The 27,625-nt window shown below is 47.4% G+C and overlaps 2 protein-coding genes across 5 annotated transcripts in view; one reads left to right on the top strand and one right to left on the bottom strand.

The window, feature by feature from the left end:
• The window catches only part of LOC143375821 (vanin-like protein 1), a 208,133-nt gene that overhangs the window by 124,171 nt on the left and 56,337 nt on the right, over positions 1 to 27,625 (bottom strand). The window lies entirely within an intron of this gene.
• The window catches only part of Sli (slit guidance ligand), a 473,757-nt gene that overhangs the window by 25,248 nt on the left and 420,884 nt on the right, over positions 1 to 27,625 (top strand). For 2 of the 3 annotated variants that reach the window (XM_076825312.1, XM_076825313.1), the window contains exon 1: positions 17,302 to 18,641. In XM_076825312.1, coding sequence (XP_076681427.1) covers positions 18,349 to 18,641 — 293 coding nt within the window. In that variant the 5' untranslated portion in view covers positions 17,302 to 18,348. Of the gene's footprint in view, positions 1 to 17,025; positions 18,642 to 27,625 lie in introns of those variants that run through there. The other variant, XM_076825314.1, reaches the window with a different exon arrangement.

Raw genomic sequence — 27,625 nt, forward strand, 5'->3', positions numbered from 1 at the left:
CCCGGCATACGGTATAGATCGTGCGGCTCGCCGCCGAAAGATCAGCGCGGATCCTCCGGTATGCATGGCGGTTGGCCTGAAAAGGGATCGGGAAATGTAATGCGGAGGTGAAGGGTGTGCTTGGGAGGCCCCTGAAATCGCGGCGTCACAGTCGCGATATTTATCATAATTCACGCCGGTCGACATACTTTTCTTCCCGTGAGCCACGTGAAACGAGAAAATTTCACCGAGTCCCCTCTGCCGCCGTGTCTCTTCCTTCCTTCCTTCCTTCCTTCCTTCCTTCCTTCCTTCCGTTCTATCGTCGCTGGATGCTCGCCTGGCCGCCTCTATCTGGCTGATCCAACCTCTCCTGCACTCCCTGCGCGGAATAAAGAATAAAGCCGCGAGACCCGTGCCTGATCGCTATCTATCGTGAAAGAGTACATCTCCTTCGTTGTGTGGCGGTCGTGATTCCGTATGTGGCTCGCGCTGACGTATACACGGGGTGTATTGCGATTCCATGGCCGTGGCCCTTCGCCGTTCCCAGCCTCCCGTCTCTGGCCAGGTATTATTTGAAACGGAGCCACGTTCCCGAGATCCCGATGCGTCCCCCTGCTTTCGAGGCTTTTGCTGCTTTTATCGCTGGGCCTGGATCCGGGGGGTGAAAAAGTCGAGCTCCAGAAGACCCTATCTTTCTTCCTTTTCCAAATTGTCTGGCTAGAACTCAGGACTATCGTGGCTGCGCGTGGATTCGTGTTACTGATTGCGAGCTGGTTTCAATTCTGCAGGTATTTATTTCTGTGCGCTTTAAGACACGCGATTTCTTTGAGTACTTTTCAGTGATGAAGCAATTCGATAATCCCAATACCACACAATCCTACCATAAAGTAACATGGCGGGATCCAAGAGTTGAAGGGGTTAATTCTTCTCGATTTATATGTATATATTCCAGGATAATATTCCTCCAACCTGTCCTTCAAAAAACAATGGAAGATTGTTTGCATGGGCGCACTACCCCTTAACGCTCGATAAGCAGCGTAATTGATTAACAACAGAACGGAAACTCGCACATTTCCTGCGCGCGGTTCAAGTGCACCGTGTACGAGCAACGAATTAACAGCGCTTGCTAATGCACCAAGCCTCGTTATCAGCGGTGAATCAAGATTCGAGAGACCGCGACGGGAGGCACGGGCGAGGAGGAAAGGCGCGTGATCGATCGTGCCTGAGTGCAACGTACAAATTTGTTCTTTGTGTGCTGAATCATGCGTCGATGCCCGCGATACACCCTATACGCGCCCCGGCAATCGAGAAATTTGCGTGTCGATGCGGTGCTCGTGAACACATCCCCGTGTACACGTGCATCCCCCCCAGTGCAAGTTCCTGGATGGGCTGATCTCTTCGCCTTTTATCCTTGCCAGGGATCGTGCATTATTTCCATGTCGAGGGAGGAGCGTTTTAGGGGATAGCGATGGGTAACAGAGGCCTCGATGTGCCTCTTGGCACGGGGAAACTTAATGCTGCTGGTGAGATGCGGGGTGTCTACTATTCGCCAGGAAGAATGTTGAAGCTTAGGTCATGTATAGCCTCTGATGTGTGGGAGTATCTAAGAATTCTGTGGGGAGCAGCTTCTCAGTGGCTGTTAGATTAGGACGTGAAAGAAATACAAATAATTGTGGTTATGTTTTATCCCCATAAAAAAAACTTTAAAAAAAGTAAAAAAATTACGCCACGTACATGAAATCAAATAAATCACAAAAAATAGAAGATAATAATAAGTACAAAATAAAAAAAAATATGTGAAATCAAAATGAGCTGCAAGTACATAAAGGTGCTTTCAGTCAAATACTTGGCCTGGCGAGGCAAGGTTAAGGTGCGGATGAATAAGAATTATTTAAAAACGCAATAAAATGAAAATGTACTCATATTGTCAGAGTTTTAAATTGAAAAATTATCTGAAAGCCCGCGAGAGTATGGGTACTGATGATCTGAGAATACCTTGCCTCGCCAGGCCAAGTATTTAACTGAAAGCACCTTTATGTACTTGCAGCTCATTTTGATTTCACATATTTTTTTTATTTTGTACTTATTATTATCTTCTATTTTTTGTGATTTATTTGAATTTTTTTACTTTTTTGAAGTTTTTTTATGGGGATCTCACTTCTTTTTACAAAGATAATTTGCATAGGGAATGACTTCAGATAATTTGCATAGGGAATGACTTCAGATAATTTGTAATATTATATTTTCCATAAAATATGTACAACAGTTTACAACCTTCTTTCTTTGAAACTATTATTTAGAATTCTCCAAAGGACGCATCTAAATAAATTGTATTGTATTCAAGTGCTAATCCATACTCTAATGTAGAGAAATACATATTTTTAACAGTAAATATGGTGTACCTTGGATTCTAAGTTTATTAAATATTTTCTAACTAATCCTACCTTTGACATTCATTAAATAAGTAAATTATGTTATACGTATTCAGTGGATTGGTGGAAGTGGTTTAAATTTGAATTTTCAGACATAAAGCAAAAATACAAGAAGAAAACAGAGCATCGAAGCTGAATAAAATCGTTTAATAAAATTCTTTAATTATTAATATAATACTATGTCACAATAAATTTTTTTCTCTGACGTAGATCACACTGCATCACCTTCTGCTTCGATTATTTGTAAATATATAAAATAAAATATCTGTAAATATGTACAGATATATAAAATCCACCTTTTTCGTTACAACTTAACGTAAAACTTATTATACTGAAATAGAGTGGCCCATTGGTATAGTAAGTGTAGAGACTACAAAATGTATCCGAAGAAGGTGAGAGCATGTGACAGAAAGTCTTGTTGCAGAAAATTTAAATGCCAATGGTAATAATTCAGCAAAAATGAACGAAGAGATCCAACATTTCTAACGCACAATTTATTGGTGTTGGAATAAAATTAATTTAGTATGTTTATTGGTGAATTGAAATAGTGTTAATGGGAAACTAATAAAATCAATGAATAGCGTGGCAATTACTGTGGATTTTAAAGTATTATGAATGTCTTTCACAAAAGATTGAATTAAAAAGTATCAAGGGAGATGTGTATTCAGCGTACTTTGTTCACTAGCGACTGGCTCCACATTGCTAAATTTAAATAAACTAAATTTTGTCCATTTACCTTATTTGACAAATTTCCAGAAACTTGTGCGAAATAAGATGTTTCTCTGTCAATATAATCTATCTAATAACCTTCTCCCGACAACCTCCAAACCTGTGCATACCCTTCATTTCTATCCAAGCCTCTGCAGCCCCTTCATTTTTATCCAAGCCTCTGCGTCCCCCTCATTTCTATATATATAAGTAAGCTTTACATAAAAACTCTAAATTAATAATAATAGTTTGCTGGTATAAAAATATATCTGATAATCTGAATGCAATTTGTTACAATATTTTATTTTGTACATGCATGGTACAAATTTTCAGAAATTTATGCCAAAGATGCTTCTCTGTCGAATCGAACCTTCTCTGGACAACTTCCAAGTCTGCAACTCTACATAAAAAGTCTATTAAAAACTTTTGGCGACTTACCTTGTTAATTGAGACAATAATTCAGTGTCCTAACGTAGTGTAAAAACACGTGACATTTCAAATTTGCACGACTTCGCAGGTTAGGCACTTCGCAGGTTATGAGCGATTCACACTTAACAGCTTATAATTCAATAGTATAGGTACGTGTGCAATGACGAACGACGATCCCTGGCGAATGATCCCGAGAGTCGACGATCGACGAACGAAACGTGCGTCAGGCTCCCTTTTGGCTGAAGGTGTGCGTGTAACGCGTATGCGTATTATCTTGACGAAAGTGACGAAATTGAAGAAGAAGAAAACTTACCGTTTCTGACAGATCCATGATACGATATTACGATATCTTTGTCATGCGTCGACCGATTTCATTGAATTTGGTCTTGATCGAAAGCTTATATGCGGTTTACATAAGAAAAATGCCTTTAAATTTAGGAAATATTGCAGGCGTGATAAGATATTAATGAATCAAGTTTGAGGTTAGGTTGAAATAGCGGAGCAACGAGTAAAGATACACAGCAGCGACAGTCGACATATACAGGGTGTCTTTCATGTACTTGGCGTCGAGACGCTACTCTAGATATCGCATTTGGATTCTAGTGTCCACCTTCCACCCAAAATTCTCTGCCCATCAAATTTCTCGCACCGCCTCGTTAGAAGACATCTCGATTCTTCCCGTCAATTCTCCCTTCTTCCCACAGTCCCCGTTTCATCGTCGAACCGCTAACCGCCCACAGCGGCTTGCCCCCTCAATTGAAAATGAAATATACATCGAACGACGGTGGAATTGCGCAAGCGTGCGCGGCGATCGCCATTAATCACGCGGATGGGATTCCACGAAATTAAAAAGTAACTAGGATATACGTTTCCTAGACCCTCGAGACCCGAGGTGCGGGCGCAGAAAGGCGTAAATAATATATTTTGGACGGGGGGGAACGGCGTTGGTTTCCGCAGTATTTCATTCCACGTCGTGTTTTACGGCCGCGAACGGGATGCGCCCAGTGGACACCTATGCGCCGATGCGCGCGCACACGGGCCTGCTTGCGGTCGCCCGTGGGTCAGCCGACCGTATCTACGCTCGCGCGGGCAATTTCGAGAACTGTTATTCGTAAAACGATAACGAGCTGCGTGGCCATCCTCCTCTAAACGGGGGCACGAAAGATAGGGCACCGATGGTGATCCAGAATGTCGAGTGTAAACTGTGCCGGGGCGTTATTCCGTTCCGAGAAGCCCCTCCGCGTCCCGATGCCAGTGACAACAGAAGCACTGTCGCGTTAACGAGGGATTGTTAACCCTTTAGGGGGCAGAGGATTTTTTTTAAAGACGATTATCTGTCTCGTTGAAGCGGCCCCCGCGAGAGATGCAGCGGCTGTTCGGCGAAAATTGTCAACGAGTCGGTTGGCGCGCGGCCAGCCGCTAATTGTCCGACGAATGTGACCCAAATCTAGCCTAAACGCGACGCAGCGACTTTATTTCCGCTTTTTAACGATTCCTCGCGACAAAATACGTCGGAAATGTGGAGCAACATTTTATCCCGCGTGTCCCCGTTTTCGAGAAAAAGGACTTCGAAAACGGGGGTGGGAGCTCCGTGGTGTCCTGGTAACTTCCCCCTTTCGCGCAGTCGAGTTTAAAGTGAATTTTCTTGCGAAGGAACTTTCGGCTTATCGTCGAACGAAGAACCGCTTGCTTGATTTCCCCACAAACGACGTCGCAATTTCGAATGTGTTGGCGGCTCCCACTTGGGAGACATCCCCGGTTTTCAATATCATAGTGTTTCCTATAAAGTCAGTCATAAAACACTCCGAAATCCCCGGATAAGCATACTGTTGCTCCAAAAACCAGCCTCCAGAGTCAATATGGGCGGGATTATTCAAATACCGCTCATAACAGTGGCCGCATGTCGTTCCGTGCGTCCCTGTATCTAACCGCAAAGAGTCGACTCATCGATACGTGGGAGATCCCACTTGGAATTCGATAATATTTCAATTGACGGCAGCCAGTGCTCGATGAAGCAGTTCTGCCAGTCGTAACCGAGCAAATGGAGGAGTTGATTATGCAGCCGGCGTTTATCAGGGACGTAACGTCTTTATCAAGCTGTTCATCTTATCGGGGACACGGTGTTTCGCTCAGCGGTGCATTCGTTGCCCATCCATTCGCATTAGCCGTCCACAAAAGTGTCTCGCCAGGAATAGGCCGGGCTGGAGTTCCTCGAACTCGATTTATCGACGGTTACGCGTTAACCCAGGCCTACGTGTCTGCCGTGTCAAGATTAGATACGTGTCTCTGCTTGTTCTCCGCGGGAAATTATCGCGATCGACTCCGTGGACGATCGATCTTCATCCTGGTGCCGTCTCTTTTTGCGGGCCGCGGGTGGACGCTGTCCGTCCAGGAAGAAGGCGCTAAACGAAGCCTAGGTGTTCCAGGCGAAGACGGGGCAGAAGAAGCTGGCAGAAGCTTTCGGTGGACCATTATAGATTTGCCATTAGCACGTGGCGCTTGGACCTTTCGGCGGATGACTTTATTTAACAGTCGCCCCTGCGAGGAAAAACGCTGACTCCGGCGGATCCTGCTCGTCCCTTTTTCCTTCCCTTCCCTCTGTTCGTCGAGTGGCGGCGAAATGGATTCCCTTTCTGACTGCACGGTGTGATTAATGTCGCTAGTGTACGATAACGCGGCGTCGTGTCAATATTGAGCCACGATGGTACCCTGGTCGGACATTGTCGCGTCCATTAAACACCATTTACACCGTATCGCCTTGGACGATAAGAGCGAAAAGTTTGACGACCCCTGGGAGGATCAATGGTGGCTCCTATGCCTGAGCCACGGCAGCTAGCGGAGGTTGTTTAACCAGGGGCAGCGCCGTGGGTTGCAGCGATCATCGGTCGAATTTGGTCGAGCTCCAGTGACAGATCGCTCCACTCGTGATTCTATTGATTTACGCGACGCTGACGAGCGTTGGCACTCGTTGATACGATGCCACGGACCTTGACCGTCGATTTTCACGTATGTACCTTCATTGCTCCTATGACACTCCCACTTGCCCTCGTTCGGTCAATTGACATAGTTATGTGCTACGATTGGACGCGACGCATTCCTGGCCCGTCACCACGACGGGGCTCATAAATTTTCGTGTCGTTTCTCATGAATTTATATCTAATGGCGATGTCGGGGCTGCTGGGACTCCGACTCGTGGCCTTGGGGCTTGGTCTCGCCATGTAGCTTGGTGTAGTTCAACTTGCTCTTCGACTGATGTAATTAAGAAAGGGACTATACTCCACTTTTTTCACAAAGGAGAACTCCTTGCTCCTAGCGTTCATCTGCAATTCGTTAGCCATCATTTTTGAGTGATGCGTATCAGTGTTAACCAGCACTTCGATAATATAAATGGTTCTCAGCTTTACTTGATCGCGCAGTGGACTAATTAGCAAGCATATTGTACTTGTTTTTTATGAAGATGGAACTCTTCATTTAATACCTCTCATGTACAGAGCTACGATTCCTTTCCTATCGGGCACTGGCCATAGGCAAATAGTGACTTTGCCATTTCAAGTGTTTCCCCTCAGCCGATCCCCACAGAATGATGGATACCAGTCGAGATTCTCACATCGTGAATTGTCTGCGAGGAGGGCTGCACGGGTCCACGGGCTATTAAATCTCGCCGGGCAGCAAAAACTCCTTCCGAATTCTATTTGTCTTTCCCCAGACCTCTCTCCGTCTCCTCCACCCGCCATGCAAGTGGAAGTCCAGCCACTTCCGTCGGTTTTCTGAGCCCGTCTCCGAGTTCCGGCGACCAAACGCTAATCGGTCTAGACTCGTCCCTCCCCTGCTACTCTCCCTGCCCCACGAAATCCTCGTTTCCCTCAGCGACTCCCTCCTTCTGCCCCCCACTTCTTTCCTACCATCCTGCGGCTCGTCGCATTAAGTTCCAGAGACATTTTTCTTGCCTCTCGAGCATGGAGGTTCGCGGGACACGTCAGCAATTGGCCGAGTCCTGGGGATGGATGGAGGGTTTCACTCCAGGACCTGTTCGGACGCGGGCACTTCCGTAATCCGGAAGTTCTGATATCGAAAGCGAAGCTGTCGTTTCTTCGGACAAAGTGAATGTGACCGTTTGCTTCTGGGAATCGTCGCTTCCCTCTGTTTGAGAGGAGGGGACTCCGTTTGGGTGGGGATGGTGGCTGTGGTTCGCGGTCGATGAGGAATTTTGAGGTTAGAAAGGTGGAATTTGATTGTGAACCAGAGGTTTGGATAGGGCGAGGTGATCCTTAATGAAGTTATGGATATTCTCCTGTCTTACTCTTCTAATAACCCTAGTTTGGCTAGCTTAGTCTTCGTTTATGGTGCTCCATTCGCCGGCAAAACATGTAACGAAGTACCCCTTACACTATAACTAGCTATAATTACGAATCATGCAGTACCAGTAGGCCACGGAACATTATACCCAAGCAAACGGAAGCATAGAAAGAGTCTAAAAACATTGAAGTACCCCAAGATCAGTACAGAGAGTCTGCCACTCGAGTACTATCTAGATCACCAGCATTACCTTTCCCAATTAATCAACAGGTCCATCGAAGCCTGCACTTGGTGTTAGCAGGACACGCTCCGTAGCACGAAAATCAGAGACGCGCGTGTTAATTAACCAAGCACGAACGGTACTCCACCAGGAAGGAGGTTCCAGCAGCCTCGGATCTCCCCGAGAGAAACGGCTACCGCATTGGCCGCCGTCTTTCCACGGAATTCCTGGGCCTCTGTTAGACGTTGCGTGAGATAATGCGCGACACGGCGCAGGACGAACGCGAAATGTGTCCCAGGTGATCGGGAACGGAGTCAAGACAGCCGCTACCAGATTTCTTCTCGCTGTCCCCCGGGCTGGCTGACGCGCGGGGCCCCGTGCACGCAATGCGCGTGTACTCACGCTAATCAATGGGCTATCTCGCGTGGAAATTTATAGATCCGCTGTAGGTGACTCGTAATCTAATATACGATAATACGCGCGCGGACCTGCACGGATAGTTAGCCGCAGGTGGCTGCTGGGAACTGTTCGGTAGCGGCTACTCGGAGCGTCTGGTAATACAGGTCCGCTATCTTGCGGCCGTATCGCAACGGGCGACAGGATTTTTGCCGTCTTTTTCATGCCGTCCCCCTCCCGCCACCTAATTGAATGCTCCGTCGTACGTTAATCGATTCGAATTATCAACCGGCCGCAGGAGAGAAAAAACGATGAACCGCGCTCGATTTATCAAGCAGCGTCCTCTGGATAAACGCCGGAACTAGGCAAGATGGCGGTTAATTCTTCCATCCTAACGGGTTGCTTTTCCACTCGGCCCCCTCGGGCCCGACGTCGCTGAGATGTAATTTATCCGAGGCGTGTAATTTCCGTGCCGCTTTTACCATCCACGCGGATCCGTTTAATTGTTTTAAAAATGAAACTTTCATCGGTCGATTCCAAGCGATTTATAAAGCTGGTCTTGGAAGAGCGTGTGAGGTATATTCACGCTGGTTTCACTCTTCCTACTTCGACGGTTTATTATGCATCGAGTGGAAGTCTGCGAAATGTTTCTTTTGTCTTGGAAAGAACATTATTGGTTTCTTTTATAAAAATAGTAGTATTGTAAGGAAAGAGCATGTTGATACAATCTTCATTTGCAGCTGCTAATTTTCTTTCAATTATTGACTTTATCCCACAACGAGATAGTTGATTATGCGATACAGGAGATACAAAAAAAAATGATAGAATGAACCACCGCAGAGCAAAGAAAGTTAACTTAACATCCTTCATTTTGGATATCTATCTCCCCCGGGTTACATCCAAAGAAGAATCGCAGGGGAAACTTACTCCAAGGTGTCGGTGAAATCCTCATAAGACGGAACTCCAGGTAATCGTGCCGAACTTAGGGTGGAAGTGACGTTCCCCTAATCTGTCATCATTCCTGAGAGTGGCGCGGGGTCGTATTGATTCGTAGCAATCACCGAAGTGTCGATACATCGTCGCAAAATACTGCTTCCCGGGTAATCCTTTTCTATCCGCGGCGGTCCCCGAGGCTGGCAGGAGTGGATGCTAGAAGGAATGAAAGAAGATCCTTCCCCGATTAATACACAGCACGGCCCTCCGTGTCGCCGGAGCGTTCCACTCTCTCGGACTTCCCTCTTAAGCGCAGCCGATAGGTGAAAAAGAGAGGGCACGAGGGAGGGAGGATGAGGTGTCCAATTCGTATCTAGTGTGATTTCCCCGGGGTAAAGTCGACCGATCAACCGATCGAGTGGGTGGTTGAAAACCGCACTGGGAAACCTAATATCCGAGGGTCCTCCCTCCTTACTTTCATGTCGGCAGATCTGTGAAAGCTACATAAAAACCTGTACACCCCGGCTGTGCGGCTTTGAGGCGGGCTGTTAGGGCTGTTTCATTTGTTGCCAGCTTTATACGATTCGCGCGGGTGTATTCCATTTAATCCGCCCATCCTACTTTGGTCGCGTTATTTCGCTGATCGTACTTGATGTCGGGGCCATTCTGCGAGACTTTCGGAACTGTGACGGTGCTCTTCATTCCAACAGAAGCGCCATCAGCGGTGAATAGGCCTAAGTATATTCAGAATTAGGTTAGGTACACGCAGGTTAGCGCAAAGTGTGTCTATTACACCGTGCAAGCATGTAAACAAACGAAGATGTAGTGATAGAAGCAGAGATATCGAGGCTGTAAAAGAAGAAAAACAATAAAAGATTATTGGCTGCACGTTATTAGACGGATTCCGAATTATCTTTCCGTGAATCTACGTAGGATAAAAGTATATATTTTTTGCGGTTATATTTATTTGCGTGTAGCGACAGAGTTTTCTGAACTTTTTCGCTTTTGCGCCTGGCTCGGAAGAAAATTATTGTAAACCACGTAGAGTGTCTTACCGGAGATTTTAAAGAAATCATTGTCTGTTTGGTAAACTATGCCGTCACATCTTAATAGCTCAGTCAGTAATGTAGACAGATATAGGTTAGTATACCAATTATTCCCAAAGATAGAAACAGTCCACGTGTTCTTCTCCTTGCATCGAGGTAATTAAATCTATCGTAAATCGGAAAAAAAAGCTTGAGGAACTGGTATAGCTTAGCGGAATCGGTGCTTGCAAGGCCGATACTCAATAATATTCGCGTCTCGCCGTACTTATGCCGCGTACACATCGAACTTTCATTATGGCGGGCATCGCGGTCCCTGGGATAATAGTTTCGTCGTTTCCATCGGCTTTCGATCACTCGCCTCGAGCTTTCCATCCCCGTTCCCGCCGAGGACATCGATTTTCGATCGCTCGCGACGTTCTCAACCACTTTTCCGCGTGTCCCTCGCGTCTTAAGGACGGGAGGGACCTTAAAAATCCATTTCGCACGGGCCATTAGGCACACATGTTAACCAAACAACCTCCGTCTCCAAAGCAAACCCTGGCGTTCCACACTGCGAGGGTGTTTTTTCGCCGAAAAATCATCGACAGCGTGTGTCTCGTTGGAGCGGGGGAGGCCGGGCAGAGAAAGTGCCAGAGGAAAACCGCGTTAACCGGGGAAAAGTTGGGAGGAAATGGAAAACCACACGTGCCAGCCCCACGGTGCTGTGTTTTCTGCTGTTGGCAAGGCTTGTATTTCGAGAAGGGGGATTGTCGAGGTCGTTCGACCACGTTTTTCATCATCCCTTTTAAACGCGAACTCTGAACTCTGACACGTATCGCGTTACTTCGGCAAAAATTCGCGTTTTTGAGGACCTGCCTTAAAGTGAAGTTAATATTTCACACGACTTTCTGTTATTTAGAAGCATCTGTTGAGAATTTTGCGAGTATATTGCGTGCACCGAGGAAAGATTGTTTTAATAATGCGAGGACTAGTGGCGCCCCCAGAGTAACTACGACTGAAGTAAATTGGATATTAGTCCTCAAATAAATTTTTATAATCACCTAATGAATTTTATTGACCTCGCATTAAAAATATTTTTATCCGCTCAACTCTGCTCCCTCCAAAATTAAATCCTGAGAGCGCCACTGACGAGGACTATCCCCGCATCTGTTTATATTCCCCTGACTAATGATCCACGATAAGTGCAACACCCACTTTTCGATTCCACCTTTCGTACCTACCTTCCTTCAAACTCGCGCTCGCGCGATTTCAGTTGCGTTTACAAAATGGAGCTGAATGAGGAAAGTGAGGAAAGTTGGAATGGATGTCGAAGAATAAAGTACCCGTGGAGGGAATTTAAAATTCATCACTTTATCGACTTAGGAGTAAGGGGAACAAAGGTGAAAGGGAATATGGAACAGAGGAACTTCCGTTTCGACGAAACTCTCTTCTTCCTTTTGTTTCTCGCGAGAGCCATCAACAAATAACCGGCCTCCCCTCTGGCGCGACATAATGATATACCTCGGAGGAATATTCCTATATCCACCTGCCTACGCTCGCGCGCCATCGGATGAAACTGTCTGGCGAAGTGGCTTACAAATATATTACAATAAGAACGCAATATTCCGAGGGCCTCGTGTATTGGCTATCCCCGAACCGTCTGATTTTCCCCTGCTGCCTCCGCCTCCAGAGGAATTCGTTGTTTCTTCTTCGTATATCATACACATTGCACACGTCCTCCACACTTTGTACCCAGCCACAGGAAATGTAATTCAGTGGATGCGAGGCCTCACCGCAGCAGCGATATTCAAGGGAATCCGAAGCCGATACTAGTTCCGCCATTATCCAGGCCCACGCAGAAAGAAGTTCAGTGGAACGCGTCGAGTTTAATCGCTGACGGTGTATTTAACGCGCTCGCGGCACCTTGGTCCGGATGGGAGTCCCCCTACATCGATCAACCCATAACTTTTTACAAGTTTAGAAATTCATATGTCGCGTTACTCTCTGTATTTGTCCCTGCATCTGCTGAGGGATAAACGAAACGAAACCCCGTGGGTTCCGTTTGATCCATGAAAAATTGCACCGTCTTTAGAAAAGGGGGGCAGTGCGCTCGTGATTGCGAGAAGCTTAAAAGACTGCGAACACTTGGCAAGCTAGGGGACACAACACTCTCGCCCTGTGTGCACAGTCAATTTCATTAAAACCGACAGCATATGTCTCACTTTTCGTTTCGCAATCTGCCTGCAAGTTCGGGCCGAGGATCGGAAGGTTGCAGCGCTCGGCGGGGGGTCGCCGCATGCCCGTATCTCTGTCAATATTGTCCCTTCAGCCCTTTCTCGCGAGAGGAGGGAGGGCGAGGGCCCATCAGCGGGACCATTGTTTGGCCAAGAATTTTAAAAGCATTAATACACTTTCCAAACACGTAGCACGGTCCGCGGCAGGGGCGGAAAAAATAGACTCGTCGGATCACGTGATCATCGAGTAGCAAGAACGAGCGCGGAGTGTCAGTCAATCGAGCGGAGGAGTCAAATATTTGCCCTTCGAATTATTCCGTAGACACGCGAGTCGACGACAGGCGAGACGCCCGATATCGTTCCCCTCTGCTCGCGAGTTACGCCCCTCCCGACCCCCTCGCGAGCTACAATTTATTGTAACGTATAATTTCCCTAATTACATCAAATGCACGCACGGCCGCGTTACACTTGGCCCATCCACGGCGAACGGTTGAGGACAGAAAGCGAGAGAAAGAGAGAGAGAGGGGGGGGGGATCGATTTTCTGCTTCTCCTCCTCCTTGGACGCCTCGTTCACGCTTTGCGCGTGACGTATCGGAAAGGGTTGAAGCGTCGTGGCAAAGGGAAAAAAGTTTCGAACAGTACCCTGGCGATGGTCGTTCGCTACTCTGCCTCAATTAATGCGCGCTAACGTTATTAATTAATGCCGAGCACCCGTGGAACGACTACAGAGGACGGGACAAGAGGACCTACACTCCGTCGCCGATCCGTCTCGCGTCGCATTCAAACGGAGTTGGCGCCAACGCCCAACCCTAACCCCCCTGGCCGTCTTAACTTCGACATCAGAGGCTGCCAGGCCCCCTGATATTATCTGCAGGAGTGCGCTCGAGAATATTACACGTGCGTGGCGTACATACACCCTCCCCCATTTCGATATCGAGGGCCCGGCTATTTTAGCGGTGCTGCCGAGCGCGACGAGAGCGTCTGCATAGAGAGGAAGCGTCCCGCCTAACTGTTCTCAGTGTCGACTACTGCTAATCGAATTATCGATCCTCGTGCCACGTCGTCGCTCGCCACGGGAATATTAGATTTTCCCGTGGAATCGCGACGCGGGCTTCTTTTCACAATTTCCGCCACCTTTGGATCGATTCGTGCTCGATGGACCTACGCGCGGCGCCATCTTGGTTGCTTCGAAGAATAATTAACGTGGTCCGTTTTGACGGGAGTATATATTCAAAAAGTATTTGTCTCGTTAATGGGCACTATTGCTGTGTGATGCTTTGGGGTAGGTACTTGATTCCTGTGGCACGTATTGCATTCTCAGACTTATCACTTGTAATCTATAACAGACGGATATTTCCTGTACCAAAGTTTGAGGACCTTAGGGGTCGTCTTAAAAATGACGCAAGGTTTTTTGGGGTGAGGGGAATTTTTTACGTTTTCTTACAAAGGGCGAGAGGGAGTTAGGTAGCGTCTTACGTAATATTTTTTAAACCTAATTTTCAATATGAGGTTAAATTTTAAAAAATAATTAAGAACTGGAAAAATGCAATGTGATAAATATTACGTAAGTAAGGGGGGTTCGAATATAAAATCTTACCAATTTTTATACTTTAAGAAATCGCCAAAATGAGCCATTATGTAATTTCAGGACGGCCCCTTACCCAAAACCCTCGAACTCCCACTCAGGTTAGAGTTTAGAGGAACTTCCACACCCCCAGTTGCACAGGTTTAAATACTTGATACGTTTCTCGCCCGCCCGCAATCTGATATCGCCCGACGCACTGAAAAATTGTTTCCCATGTAAAGGTGTGAGTGTAAATAAGATAAAATCTCTCACGCACGCGATTTAATTTAGCGGACCCGGGGTGCGCGGTATTTCGCGCGCAGTGGGCGCGATAGCGGCAGACATTCTATTTCCAGGTGTTCCCAGGTAGTGATAAATCGTGGAAACGTATCCGGGGGCACTTACGAGCGAGCAACATGTACATGAGACATCACGTACGGTCTCGTGGCACGTTCCCTGGGCAGACAAGTAGTAAAGAAGGGAAAAAGGAGGGTGGCGCGGGGAGCGTGCAAAGAGAGAAAGCGGCGAGGAGATGGTGAGCGAGGGTGCGGGGGTAGAGGACAGAAGGAAAATGTCGGGGAAAATTCCAATATGCCTCGCAACTCGAACGGCTGTGCATGGAATGCGTTCGAGTCCTTGATTGTGCTTCGAAAGCATATTTTTCTCGTACTTCCGATATTGCAGCGGCGAGTTCCTCCCTTTGTACCTGACTGCGCCATTCGGTTTCTTCTTCTTCCTCCTCCTCCGCCTCCTCCTTCCGTCCGAGAGAGGAACGCTTGCCGCATTTACTTACGCCGGAAGATGTATTTTTCGTCGTCGCATGCGGCCCACGATGATGGAGAAAAAATTGTCCGCGTTATATCCGCGGTCCTGTATCGAGTCGCTCCACGCAGGGGGGAAACAGTGACTCCCTCTACCTAGAAGCCAATGGGGGGGATATACACTACCGGGATAAAGTATTGGCACTCTGCACCCGGACGAAAGTGAAAGTAATTCTATACTAGAAAATGAGTAAAAAAAGGAATTTATTTGTGTGAAAATAATACTGTGACAGGTTTAGAATAAATACACGTAAATGTTGACACATTAAAACGATTTTTTCAAAGTAATGATGAACATATATAACTAAAACATAAATAATATGTTACGTGTGAAAAAGTATTGGCAGGCCTGACATTTCAGTAATTTTCTAGGTATATATACATGTGGGGATTCCCACGCATTTCTTATGCGCAAAAGGGGGAATACCCGATCTACTATGGGTTAGGTTATCACAGTATTCGGTATGAGAACGTATCGCAAATGAAACTCGGTCGAGGTGGCGCTCTGATCGTAGTGCTCAGGATAGCGTCTAAACGTGCGCGTGATGATGCCGTGACGTCAAACCAATCAACACCAAGATGGCAGATGATGGGAAACGAATCGACGCTATCTTCAGCACTGCGATCAGAGCGCCATCTCGACCGAGTTTCATTGCGATACATTCTCATTGAATACAGTTTATAGAGGGAATATAAGAAATGGCTACATATGATTACCAGAATAAAGATTTAAATTTTTGGGATCACGTTTTATGGTCTGACGAAAGTAAATTTAATTGATTTAAATGTGATGGTCGCGTTAGAGTCGGGAGGAAACCAAATACAGAGTTTAATGTAAAGAATATTCAATGTACAGTAAAGCATGGGGGTGGTGGAGTACTAGTTTGGGGTTGTATGGCCTCCACAGGGGTCGGGGAACTTATATTCATCGACGAAATAATGGACAAATTCGTCTATTTAAACATTTTAAAAAATAATTTACATCGAAGTGCTGAGAAATTAGGTCTTGGGCGAGATTTTTATTTTCAAAGCGATAATGATCCCAAACATACGGCTCATGTAGTCCGTATGTGGGTTGCTTATAATGTTGCCCATGCATTACCAACACCACCCCAATCACCAGGCCTAAACCCCATTGAGCATTTGTGGGCTGATTGTTAATATCACAGCTACGACCGTTGCTTGCTAAGAATGTTTGCACAACTGAAATACTACTGTCGCGCAAAACTTTGAACTCAAATTTCTCGAAAACGAAGGCCCATTGTACAAAAACCCTTTACGGTTTTGTAACACTAGGTGTGCACTACAATGTCCACCCAGTCTCATTCCAGAACCGATTGCATAACCTGTGTACAAACAGAAATCAATTAAAACAGCTACTTTTAGAAGAGTGGAAAAAAATTGAACCAGAATTTACACGGAAACTGGTTCATTCGATGCCAAAACGCATAAGAGAAGTCATTAAAAATAAAGGACTTCATACCAGATACTAATATTTTTCATATTGTTTATTTAATTCTAAGGTGCCAATACTTTTTCACACGTATTATTTATGTTTATCATTACTTTGAAGAAATCGTTTTATTGTGTCAACTTTTGCGTGTATTTATTCTAAACGTGTCGCAGTATTATTTCCACACAAATAAATTCCTTTTTTTTTCACTCATTTGCCAGTAAAGAATTACTTTCATTCTCATCCGAGTGCAGAGTGTCAATACTTTATCCCGGCACTGTACATCATGCGTGCGCGGAAGACACCCCATAAGACGTTCTGAATTGCGGGTTTATTGCGGAGAAAAGTTTGTACCTTGCCCCGAACAGCTTTCACGGCGTCTAAATGTGTATCCGGTTGGGAACGTATCGTCCGTCGTGCGGCGCGCGCAAACCGAACGGAAGTTCGCGAAACTTTCCGCAAAGACGATACGTACATCCCCGTCTGACAAATCGAGCGCACTAACGTCCACTTTTGTCCGTTTCTCTGTTACAGGTGATGCATCACAGTCGCGTCAGGTACCTGGACCAACCAGCAGGAAAATCGACGGACTTATCCGCCACTATAATGCCCGTGTAACGAGCGGCTGATCGCTGTAAACGGAAGCTCTCTGCACGGCGACCGACAGACGTCAGACTCCCCGAGCGTCTCCTCGTGCGTCCTCTCTCAAACGGCAGAGGAACGCCCGACCCGGCAAGATTAACGATCGTAACGGTTGGAAGTGGCGTACGAGCGACACGGTGCGAATCGCGAGGCGGTAAATGAGTTTCGGTGTGTCGTTCCTGGACGAGCGTGCAACCGCCAGAGCCACGTACCCGTCGGGGTACGGTAGACACTAGGGCAGAGACCAGCGTCAAGATAAAGTCAGTGAGAGCGGTCGGGCAGGATGCGAAGGAACGGGTGGTGCCGTTAGTGGTGCACAACAGCTCGCCGGTGGGGCTCGTGGAGCGAGAGGGGGGCCACGTGCACGGCCCCCGAGAGGGCCAGCTGGATGGTCTAGCTAGCGAGCAGGCACCGCCAGTAGCCACGACCCGGATCGACTCGGGGGGAAGCGACGGGAAGGCCCGTACGTCGACGGAGGGCCACGGTGCCGCGTGTGCTCCAGGTCTCGCGGTGGCGAACGCTGGCCAGCAGCTCAAGGTGGACGAATCGAGGGCCATCGAGGCGCCGAGGACTCAGGGGGCCATAGGATCGAACGAGACACCGGTGTTGGTGCACCATTGGCGGGACCAGGAGCCGTCGGGCGCCCCGTTGGACCTGCAGCTGATAGGCGACAGCGTCGAGTACCGTACGAAACGGCCGCGAAAGACGACGCTGTGCGAAAACAGCGACGAGACGCACGAGAGGAGGAGGCATTGCCCAGCGCACAGGCATAGGGTGCCGGCGGCCGGCGTCTCCAGGCATCACGCGGACAGCACGCGTAGGAATTCCAATCGATCGTGCCGCGTTCATGGTCGAAGGAGGGAACGGTCCCGGGGAAAAGCCACGGAAAGACAGGGTCCGTGCACGAGGGATTTGACGCCGAATGAGCTCGAGTGCTCGGTCATACGGCTGGAACAGGACCCGATCCTCGAACCAGTGAGGATCCTCGGCTGCCCGGCCGCGGAGGGTCTCGAGATATCCACGTTCCTCGAGCCAGCGCCCAATTACGTCTATCCCGGCGTGAACGTTGCCCGTACAGCTGGGGACACGGAGGCTACCTGCTTCAGCCTGTACGACCCGAACAATATCCTGCCGAAGAGCCGCGCCGGGAGCTTCGCCAAGATCCTCGAGGGACCGAACCGTGCCGTGAAGGACATTAACCGGAAGGTGTTGGCGATGGCGCGTGCCATGACGCCGGCCTGGTCGCTGCGCTTGCTGGGCGTCAGCTGCGGCTCCGTGGTCTGCGCCTGGGGACTCCTGCTGATCCTGTCGGTGCTGGGCGGTGGCGCCTCTCACGGTACCGCTCTCGGTAGCTTCGGTCTCGGTAGTTTGTCGGGGACGATGGAGGACATGAACAGTGCTAGATGCCCGTGGTTGTGCACTTGTACCAGTCAGGAGGTGGTCTGCTCTCATCGGGGACTCACGCAGATACCTGGCAACCTGGCCACCCTGATCATCGCCGAAAAACTGTGAGTAGACTTTTGTGTATGGTTGGCGATAGGTAGAGAAGATAGCTGTGGGTGGATGGCACATGCCGAGGTCGTTGGGGTACTCTACTGTTGGGAGTCGAGGACTCAAAGCCGTCTTTCCTGTAGTTTCTGAGTAGTAGTACACGAAGGGCTCCTTCTCATCTGGTTGAAGTAGTGACGAAGGCGATTTACAATGTAGATCGAATGATGTTCATTGATTGAGTTTGGAAGATATTGGCAATGAAGTGCCTCGCGGAACAGCTTCAAAGTTGGGCTTGGGTAGAGCCATCGTAGATGGTGTTGAGATTCAACGCTTGAGCTGAGACATTCCTTTGAAATAATTATGTAGAGATAGTTATCAAGAATATCTGGCACTCGTGCTTGCTAAAGCATAGCTATGTGACTTGGGTGTCTGAAGTATACCTATACCTTCCATATTGCTTCTAGCCACAGTGTAATACCGGCGAAGCATCTTTTAGGAATATAGTATCTGTTGAAGATGCAATATGTTAGGCTATAGAGTGAAAGACACTATGTAGGATGAAAGGTGGGATAGGAACATTTAGTTTCGCGACTTCTTAGCAAACCATCATCTTCACAGGATGCTCACCATAGTGCCTAGGGTAACGTTTACTACGTAGCCTTACTGACTTTGCTAGCATTAGGCTGAGATCCTCCTTTTCTCTCACAACAGTTTCCTTACGACCTCGTTCAGCCTCCAAAGAGGGTTTAATATCGATCCAGCCTCGTAGGATATAGGTTGTAGATGCGTACAAGGAGGATATGCAGAGGCATACACTAGTTTCCGGGGCATTTATTTTGAAAGAGGGATGCTAGAATATACAGTTAGGTTAGTAAATGTCCCTGCGAGGGATAAACGTTTTCTGACTCCATTTGCAAGCTTTCTTCTCATCTTACTTTAATCCCACATTCTCTGCACCTCATTGGAGCCACTTCCTCTTCACTATTAAAATGAATCTCTTTTAGAAACCATCCTATGCCACTGTATCACTTTTATAAACTCAGACTATTATCTCCAAATCACAGCTGTCTCAAAACCAATTCCCCTACTAATATAAAAAAGCAACTGAACTCCCAATTCATAGTCTCATAACCAACGTTAGGACTATTTAGGTATACCTACATTCCCCGTCCCGATATCCAATAACCATCAACCATACAGGAAACTACTGCTACCTTTCACCTAAAAACTGGCCACAAAAACAGCCCAGCTTCCACAGACTGCGCGCCAGTTAATCGAAAGGGAAGCCATTCACATACCAGTTCGAAGCATCGCATCGATTACAAATAGGACAATCGGGGCAGTCGCGAGGCCATCGCGTTATTACTCGTCTCATTTCCCCCTCGCGACAGGCGTCCGATCGTTTCTGCAAGGCGGATGAAAAGTACAATGAACGAACGTAACCGGCGCAAGAAGCGCAATTTCAATGGAATTGCTTTTAGTTCGGTACGCTCGATGCGTGGAGAGAGAATCGAACGTTGGCCGTCGAGTCGGCCTCTCTCTCTACATCTCTGCGCCTTCTCGCATATTTCCCCGCACCGGTGCGGCGGGACGCTGCTGGAGAGAACGCAGGTTTAATAGTTTTGCATTTCCTCGAGTGACGGGGGTCGGGAACGGTGCAATAAAAACGCGCAACGGTCGCCAGTAAAACGCGTTACAACGGTCGTCGTGGAATAAAACGTCAAGGGTATCGCGTCCTCGGAGGCGGCCATCGCTGGCCACGTTTTATCGATACGATGGACCTGTGCTCCAGTGGCTCCCGAATGTCCATCATTTGCCCCGTGGAGGACACTTTGCTCCCGCGGAGTGTTGCGAAATTATTAAACACGGAAGTGGGTGTCCTCCGTCGTGCACCAGTCCTCGACGTCGACGATACTAGAAACTCTTTCGCGCACTGCCTTGGCCAGCGTAATTACACGCGTCGATCGACGGGCGGTAGAGACAGCCGCAAGTTTCAGCCGCTACGCGGCGCGTCGTCCGCTGAACGATCCCGATCGTGTAAAATCATTCATCAGGCGAACGATGGCCAGTCCTTTTCTTGTTCCTCTTCGAGCTCGGCTGAGCGCTGCGGCAAACCCGCTCTAAACGGGGACCCATTAATGACGATATCGATTAGCATACGATTAATATGCCGTCGACGGCCGAAGGGATACCGCGAATAATTAAATCCTCGAAATACATTATTGCCGACGCGCTGGCACGAAGGGCCCGTGTCCCCGCTGAAAGAAACGCTTGTTGCACGGCCGTGCGAACGAAACGCGAGAACGTCTCCGCGTGGAATGCGTAATTTTGGCCCACAGTTGCTTCCTTTTTTCGGACGTTCCGACGTTTTCACATCTTTCGCGTCTGAATTGTTTGAATTTTTAGAGAAGATGCGTTGGAGCAGTTGTACTCTTCAATACTCCTCTTGTTGAGTAGAGGATGACAATTCAGACCTAACCTCATTCAGGTCAAGTTTAAATTAAAATTAAATTAATTAAATTTAAACAACCCAGAATTCGACTAACAGGCCAGGGTCAGGAAACGTAGAGAATAAGTTTCGAAGTGAAGATGAATTCTTCCACATCCTTTACACTAGTTTTCGTTCGGCGTCTAATCTTACCGATCCGGATGATATCTTCCCCGAGTCTAGTCCTACTTTTACGTGGTGCATTTTTCTGTCTTCCTCCGTCTATTCTGCTCACGTAGTTGGTGTAGAGTTTCAGCCCATTGAGGATCGCTGCTCTACCTGTTCGCCCGTAGTCGTCCGATGTCAAGATAATTAGGGACTCGAGAGCAGGGCCAGATTTCTCTCTTCGTAACCCCATCTAAATCTGCGGTCTGCGGACAGCTAAACAGCCTCGTGTTATACACGGCTGCGTGGGTACATTGATTGCTAGTGACACAGGCCATCCGAGTTTCCAGAGACTCCTCCAATTGCGCCACAGAAGCTCCAATTTCTTTGCCGAACGATACAATGTCTAGTTACAGGTCATGCGTATCTACTCTTCGCTAAGTTCTTTAGGAGGCTCTGATCCCATTAGGCCTAACGTCCCCCTTGTCAAATCACGATCGTCGAGAGACCTGCGTGTGTTTCGCTTTTCTTCTCGATCATCTGTTTCTCCACGTAGCTTAAGTCTCTCAAAAGCAACCCCTCGAAATGACAGCCCCGGTAGTACCGGAGGGTGCTCACGATTTTTCGATTAAGCTAGGCAAACAATACGCGGCAAGGAAAACAATCGACCGACGCTGGGGAGAAAGTGTTTAAGGAAGCTCGACACGATGTTTTCCCAAGTAACGTCGCGTCGCGGGGTCTGCCCAGCGTCGGCCCCATATTCCTCCTTCGCCCCGCCGAGAAATATGATCGACGCGCATTTCGCCGCTGTGAATACGTCTAGGGAGCCCACGTGAAGGCCAGCAGGCCCGGAAATCGATAGCTCGCGAGGCTGTGTAACTCGATTTTTCCCGTGGGCCGAGCGAGACGCACCATCCCCATGGAAAGCTGCTGGAAACATTAACTGGAGCTCGGTGACTCGGCTCGTTGCCCCGAAATTGCCGCCACTTCTTCGCGGGCCTAGCGCTCCTCGGAGATTCTTCTCACGGGAGTCTTAATAAAATTCATCAGTCGATAAGCAAAGGCTAATGACCCAAGTTAATCCGATTTACCGGGCTCAAAGAGGGATAGAGAGCCGCCCGTCGCGTCGGTTGGCTCGATTATCCACGGGACGAAGGACGGGGCTCAGAGAGGACCAGCGACGGGGTGATTCGCGGCGTTCCTTTCGCCCCGCTCCCGAAAATTGTAATTAAATTTTTTCGTCGCGCTACCCCGCCGGTTGTTGACGCGTGAAATCGAGGAACACACGCAGCAACCCCCATTCGGATTCCTCGGGCGCAGCGCGATGGGCCCGCATAGTTGCTCGCGCGGCGTGAAACTGCTGGAGCAAGCAGACCCGAAAGCTGCGGAATGCCTTGTCCACGCGCTTGCAAACGATGTCTCGTGTCCCTGCGCAGCCCCATGTGACGCGTCCAGGTGGTCAAAGGAATGCGTTTGGTCACGTTTTAACGCGTCCGTCGTGAATGGGATGGAAATCGGTCGTCGCGGTTCGGGGACAGATATTAGGCGGTTTTCATGTGGGTGTTATTTTCCTTAGTTGAGCATAATACTGGTAAAGGGCGCGGCGTGGTATACGGTCACACCGTCGGATGGGAGTTGCTGCATTTTGCTACTGCAGAACGGGGAAACGCTCGGCTAACCGCAAATATTTTACGACGCCTTCGGACGTACATCGCGCAGCTTCGTTTAGGTGTACGCGGTGGCGAAGCTGGTATCTCTGGACCTGGCACGCTTCCTCCACTTTGCAGTATTCGAATTCCATGCATGCCGGCTGCCTAGCGCTGTACAGGATGCGTCTAATCGCGACGGGAGTGGGTGTTGCTTCATTTTCGACTCGTCGCGCCGCCGAAAAATTTCAGGTTAGTTCCTGTCGGGAATTATGGCTACCGTTGCGCTTCGGGGTTTCGGGTGTTGGTGGAGTCTTGATACTCGGTGCGTTAGGTATTTGATAATCGGGGAATATAGCAATGTAGGTATTCAGTGGTCTGGAGATTCGGTTCTCTACCAAATCGGTACTTTAGGAATTCGCTACACTAAGAATTCAGTACTCTAGGACTTCAGTACTCTAGGACTTCAGTACTCTAGGACTTCAGTACTCTAGGACTTCAGTACTCTAGGACTTCAGTACTCTAGGACTTCAGTACTCTAGGACTTCAGTACTCTAGGACTTCAGTACTCTAGGACTTCAGTACTCTAGGACTTCAGTACTCTAGGACTTCAGTACTCTAGGACTTCAGTACTCTAGGACTTCAGTACTCTAGGACTTCAGTACTCTAGGACTTCAGTACTCTAGGACTTCAGTACTCTAGGACTTCAGTACTCTAGGACTTCAGTACTCTAGGACTTTAGTACTCTAGGACTTCAGTACTCTTGGACTTCAGTACTCTTGGACTTCAGTACTCTAGGACTTCAGTACTCTAGGACTTCAGTACTCTAGGACTTCAGTACTCTAGGACTTCAGTACTCTAGGACTTCAGTACTCTAGGACTTCAGTACTCTAGGACTTCAGTACTCTAGGACTTCAGTACTCTAGGACTTCAGTACTCTAGGACTTCAGTACTCTAGGACTTCAGTACTCTAGGACTTCAGTACTCTAGGACTTCAGTACTCTAGGACTTCAGTACTCTAGGACTTAACTACTCTAGGACTTAACTACTCTAGGACTTCAGTACTCTAGGAATTCTGTACTCTAAGAATTCGATTCCCTCAAAAATCGATCCTCCAGGCACTCTACTTCTAAAGCATTATCACCACCTTCCATATCTTTCGATTCATGGAATCACTCCATGGAACAGATAACTCCGTAACGGAGCAGCGCTTCCGTTTAAACCCATGCTCATTTTCCCTCCTCCGAATTACTCGTTACAAGATAAACGATAGTAACAAAGTTCCTCCATTAATCGACGAGAACTACTCACCAGCGTTCTCGTTCAGTTTCGTCGCATCCTCGAAGCAACGTTAAAACGGTTTTAAACGTTTGAAGAGTTGCTCCATCTGGCCACTATCGCCGAGTCTTCGCCTGTCACGGGCCCTCAGCGCTGTAATTAATCCACCGATCTATAATTAAGTCGATGATAAACGGAGTACCCGTACGATGATTAGCATTATTATTTATAATAACACGGCAAGCTGTCGTGCGTAACGCGCCTCCAAGCGTACGCACTGGCTCTGGATAATTAATCATCACTCAAACAACAATTACCCTCGATTATAGAGCGCAGACTGATCGAGATGTATTGTAATTAGTATCGTTGAGTCGACTAGACGCTCGTACAGTACTCTCAAAAAGTTACCTCCATGTTCAACTCGCTTCAGATCAGAGACTCTAGATAGTACTCTGGATATCCAAAAACCTGCTCTAACCAAATGCTTCTGTCCAAACCTACGCAATCCTCAACTCGTTCACGTATAAACCTTCGACTTACACCCAATCAAAACCATCCACTAACTCGAAACTATCACAAACTCCAGCAACAATGATCCTCGGCAACCAGTCCCCAATTAAACCCCAGCAACAACTGGTAAAATCACTTCACCGCACCGGCAGTAAACACTCGTTGCTCCCAATTCGATGGCCAACGTTTCCAGCGCTTCCCAAAACTGTGCACGTAGCCTTATGCCTCGATAAAGTCGGCATCCTCTCCCGCCGCGAAAAGGATCCACCGAAATCTCGTGGACGACGCGTTTTCCGCGAGAAAAAATCCTCCAGCAGCAAGTGTTTTGTCGATCCCCCTTCCATCGAGGCGCCGAGCATTTCCGTTCAGCTTTCTTTTATTGTTGTCTGTTTGGAGCATACCTACGAGTGCACTTTCATCGAGACCCGGCGAAACTTCCATTAGACGGTTCGGTCCGGAGAGCTTCCATCGGAATTCAGGAAAAGGGGTGTCGATATGTCTGGCCAGGCACGATTTCCTACCTGAGGTCTGTCCAGCTCCATTCTGACGGCGAAATTAATGGTTTTCCCTCGACGTGAGAGTGCGCAGGTCAAACAAAGAATTATCGGACAGAGATGGGGTTGGCAGAGGTAGGAGAGAGCTGGCTGCATTTTTTCACGTTACAGGATTTAAAGGCCCTGGAATTTCTCCGGGACGTTGTACCCAGCGTCGGGTCTCCTATCTGAAAAATGGTCCCCCCCGTTGTTTCTTTCCATCAGGAATCGATCGACCATTTTGCCACGTGTCGATACGACGCGCGCTCCATTATCCGGCGATATTTAATCCGACGTGTTCCTTCGTGTGCCCACTGTCTTCTCTCCTTCCTCTTCTGACGATAGAAGCATCTGCCTAGGTCTGCTGGTTCCGTTTTTGAGTGAAAATTAATGAGTTTCCACGGGGCCGTGCGTGACAAGCGACCGGTCGAAGGAAGACGTAGCCTCGGAGGAGGTCCCTGCGCGTTCCTACGTGTACTGATCCCTCGTTTGCCCTTCCTTTTTCGGATTCCAGCATAATGAACTCCTGCTGTGCGCGTCCCGAGCATGGGCCAGCCTCTCACGGTGGGATCGTCGCGGTTTTCGCGGTCGTGGAACGTTTTTCTTCCAGCTCTCGGAATTAATTAGCGACAGCAGGTAGCTGGACGCGCGGCACGTGACCGCGCATCGGTCGGCGGTCGTTTCCGAAAATTTCGGGGTCGTTCCGCGGTGGGCCACGCTTACGCGCGGCTTTTTATGCGCGGGCACGTTTTAAAATTCCGGCTGATGGCTCGAACAGTGGTGGTCCCCCTTTTTGCCTGCTCATTTCATCGGCGACGCGGCTAAACGCTGGAGGATCACGTTGAATGCATCTGGTAGATCGCCGCGTGTAACTCCATTGGCAATTCATGCTCCAAGCATTAACTTCTGAGTATGATTCAGGCATTTTCACGTGGTGTTCTCTTTTATTTTGTACAGTAAGTGGCATTGTGCACGATTCTCGCAGTGATTTCTGATGAAGGAGGCAGTTTCAGTATTTCGCAAAGCATTTGGAAGGAACTTGGAATGTAATTGTAAATTTTTAATATTGTTATTAAAGTATTCTTAAAGTGGGAGTAATTTTTTTTTGAAAATACTAAAATATTGAAGCAACAGGCTAAGGGACTATCAAATTATTTATCAAACGATGGAAACACTTCTGTAGGAAAGCTCAAAGGTACCAAAATATTAAGAAGGAAACGTTTCCAATCCGAAAATTTTAATTTCATGCAAGCAGCAATGTTTAAACGATTTTATTTAGCTTCACTGCTCTGTCCGTTTGTTCGTTTGGTTTAAATATTGTAACGCAATTTTAATCCACTTCCAGAATTCCAGTACACTTGAAACTTTGCGGGCGTACGTAGTTACGATGACAATACAAAATACATTTTAAAAAAACTCACCCCTGAGGGGGTGAAAACATTACGTCCCCTACAATTTGAACCCATAAACGCAAATCCAATCGACTTGAAATTAGCCTCTCGCATTCTTCTCGAGAACAACAAAAAGTCGATGCGTTGCGTAGTAGCATCGCGATTTCCGTAAATACACAATTTATCGAGAACTGATCCGTCACGTACAAATAGGTAGTTAAATTCTAGAAGTTTTTTTAGTTGCAAAAGTCAAACACTGAAAGTAAATAATAAAAAATATATATAAAAAGATTTATTTAATTCTTTTCTTGTACTACAATTACGGTGGTGATATGCCATTTTAAATAAAATCGTGGGGCAGGATATTGCATTACAGGATATGAATCAATTTAATATAGAATCAAGCGTTGAAATAAGCGATTAAAGCAATGAAACATCCTGCCTCACGATTTTATTTAAGTTTACATATCACCATCGTAATTCTAGCACGAGAAGAGAATTATTTTTTAATTTTTAGTACATTTTTCATCAAATTAAATAAAACCGTTTAACTTAAAGAAAAAATTATATAATTTTTTCTGCGGAAATTCAATTTTGAGGGGTATGTAAGGTTAGGTTGCAAAACCTATTTTTTCTTTTTATTTATTCCTCTTTCTTTCTTATTTCTATTTTTGCACTGTGCAATAAAGACTCTTAATAATAATAATAATAATAATAAATCAGCCCTTAAAGTTAAGCGTTATTTTGTGACAGAACAAACCTTTAAATATAAGAATTATTCAGTTCTTTACGCTCTATGACACTTCCAAAACAGGAATAAAGTTACATTTAAGAAACACATTGCTCCTTGCATACCCCAATATGCCCTACATTCGCAGGAGAGACTTTTCGGATTGGGAAAGTTTCCTTGTAAGTCTCTAACACACCCCTTCCACGGCCCACCAATTTCGAATATTCAAATTCGCGAAACGAATGATCGATCGCCTCCCAAATCGATACACCGGCGCGACAGTGAAAGCGCGAGCCACGCAAGCGTTCGTGCGCTGAACG

The sequence above is a fragment of the Andrena cerasifolii genome, chromosome 13 (genome assembly GCF_050908995.1).
Source record: "Andrena cerasifolii isolate SP2316 chromosome 13, iyAndCera1_principal, whole genome shotgun sequence".
In the NCBI taxonomy this organism is placed as follows: domain Eukaryota; kingdom Metazoa; phylum Arthropoda; class Insecta; order Hymenoptera; family Andrenidae; genus Andrena; species Andrena cerasifolii.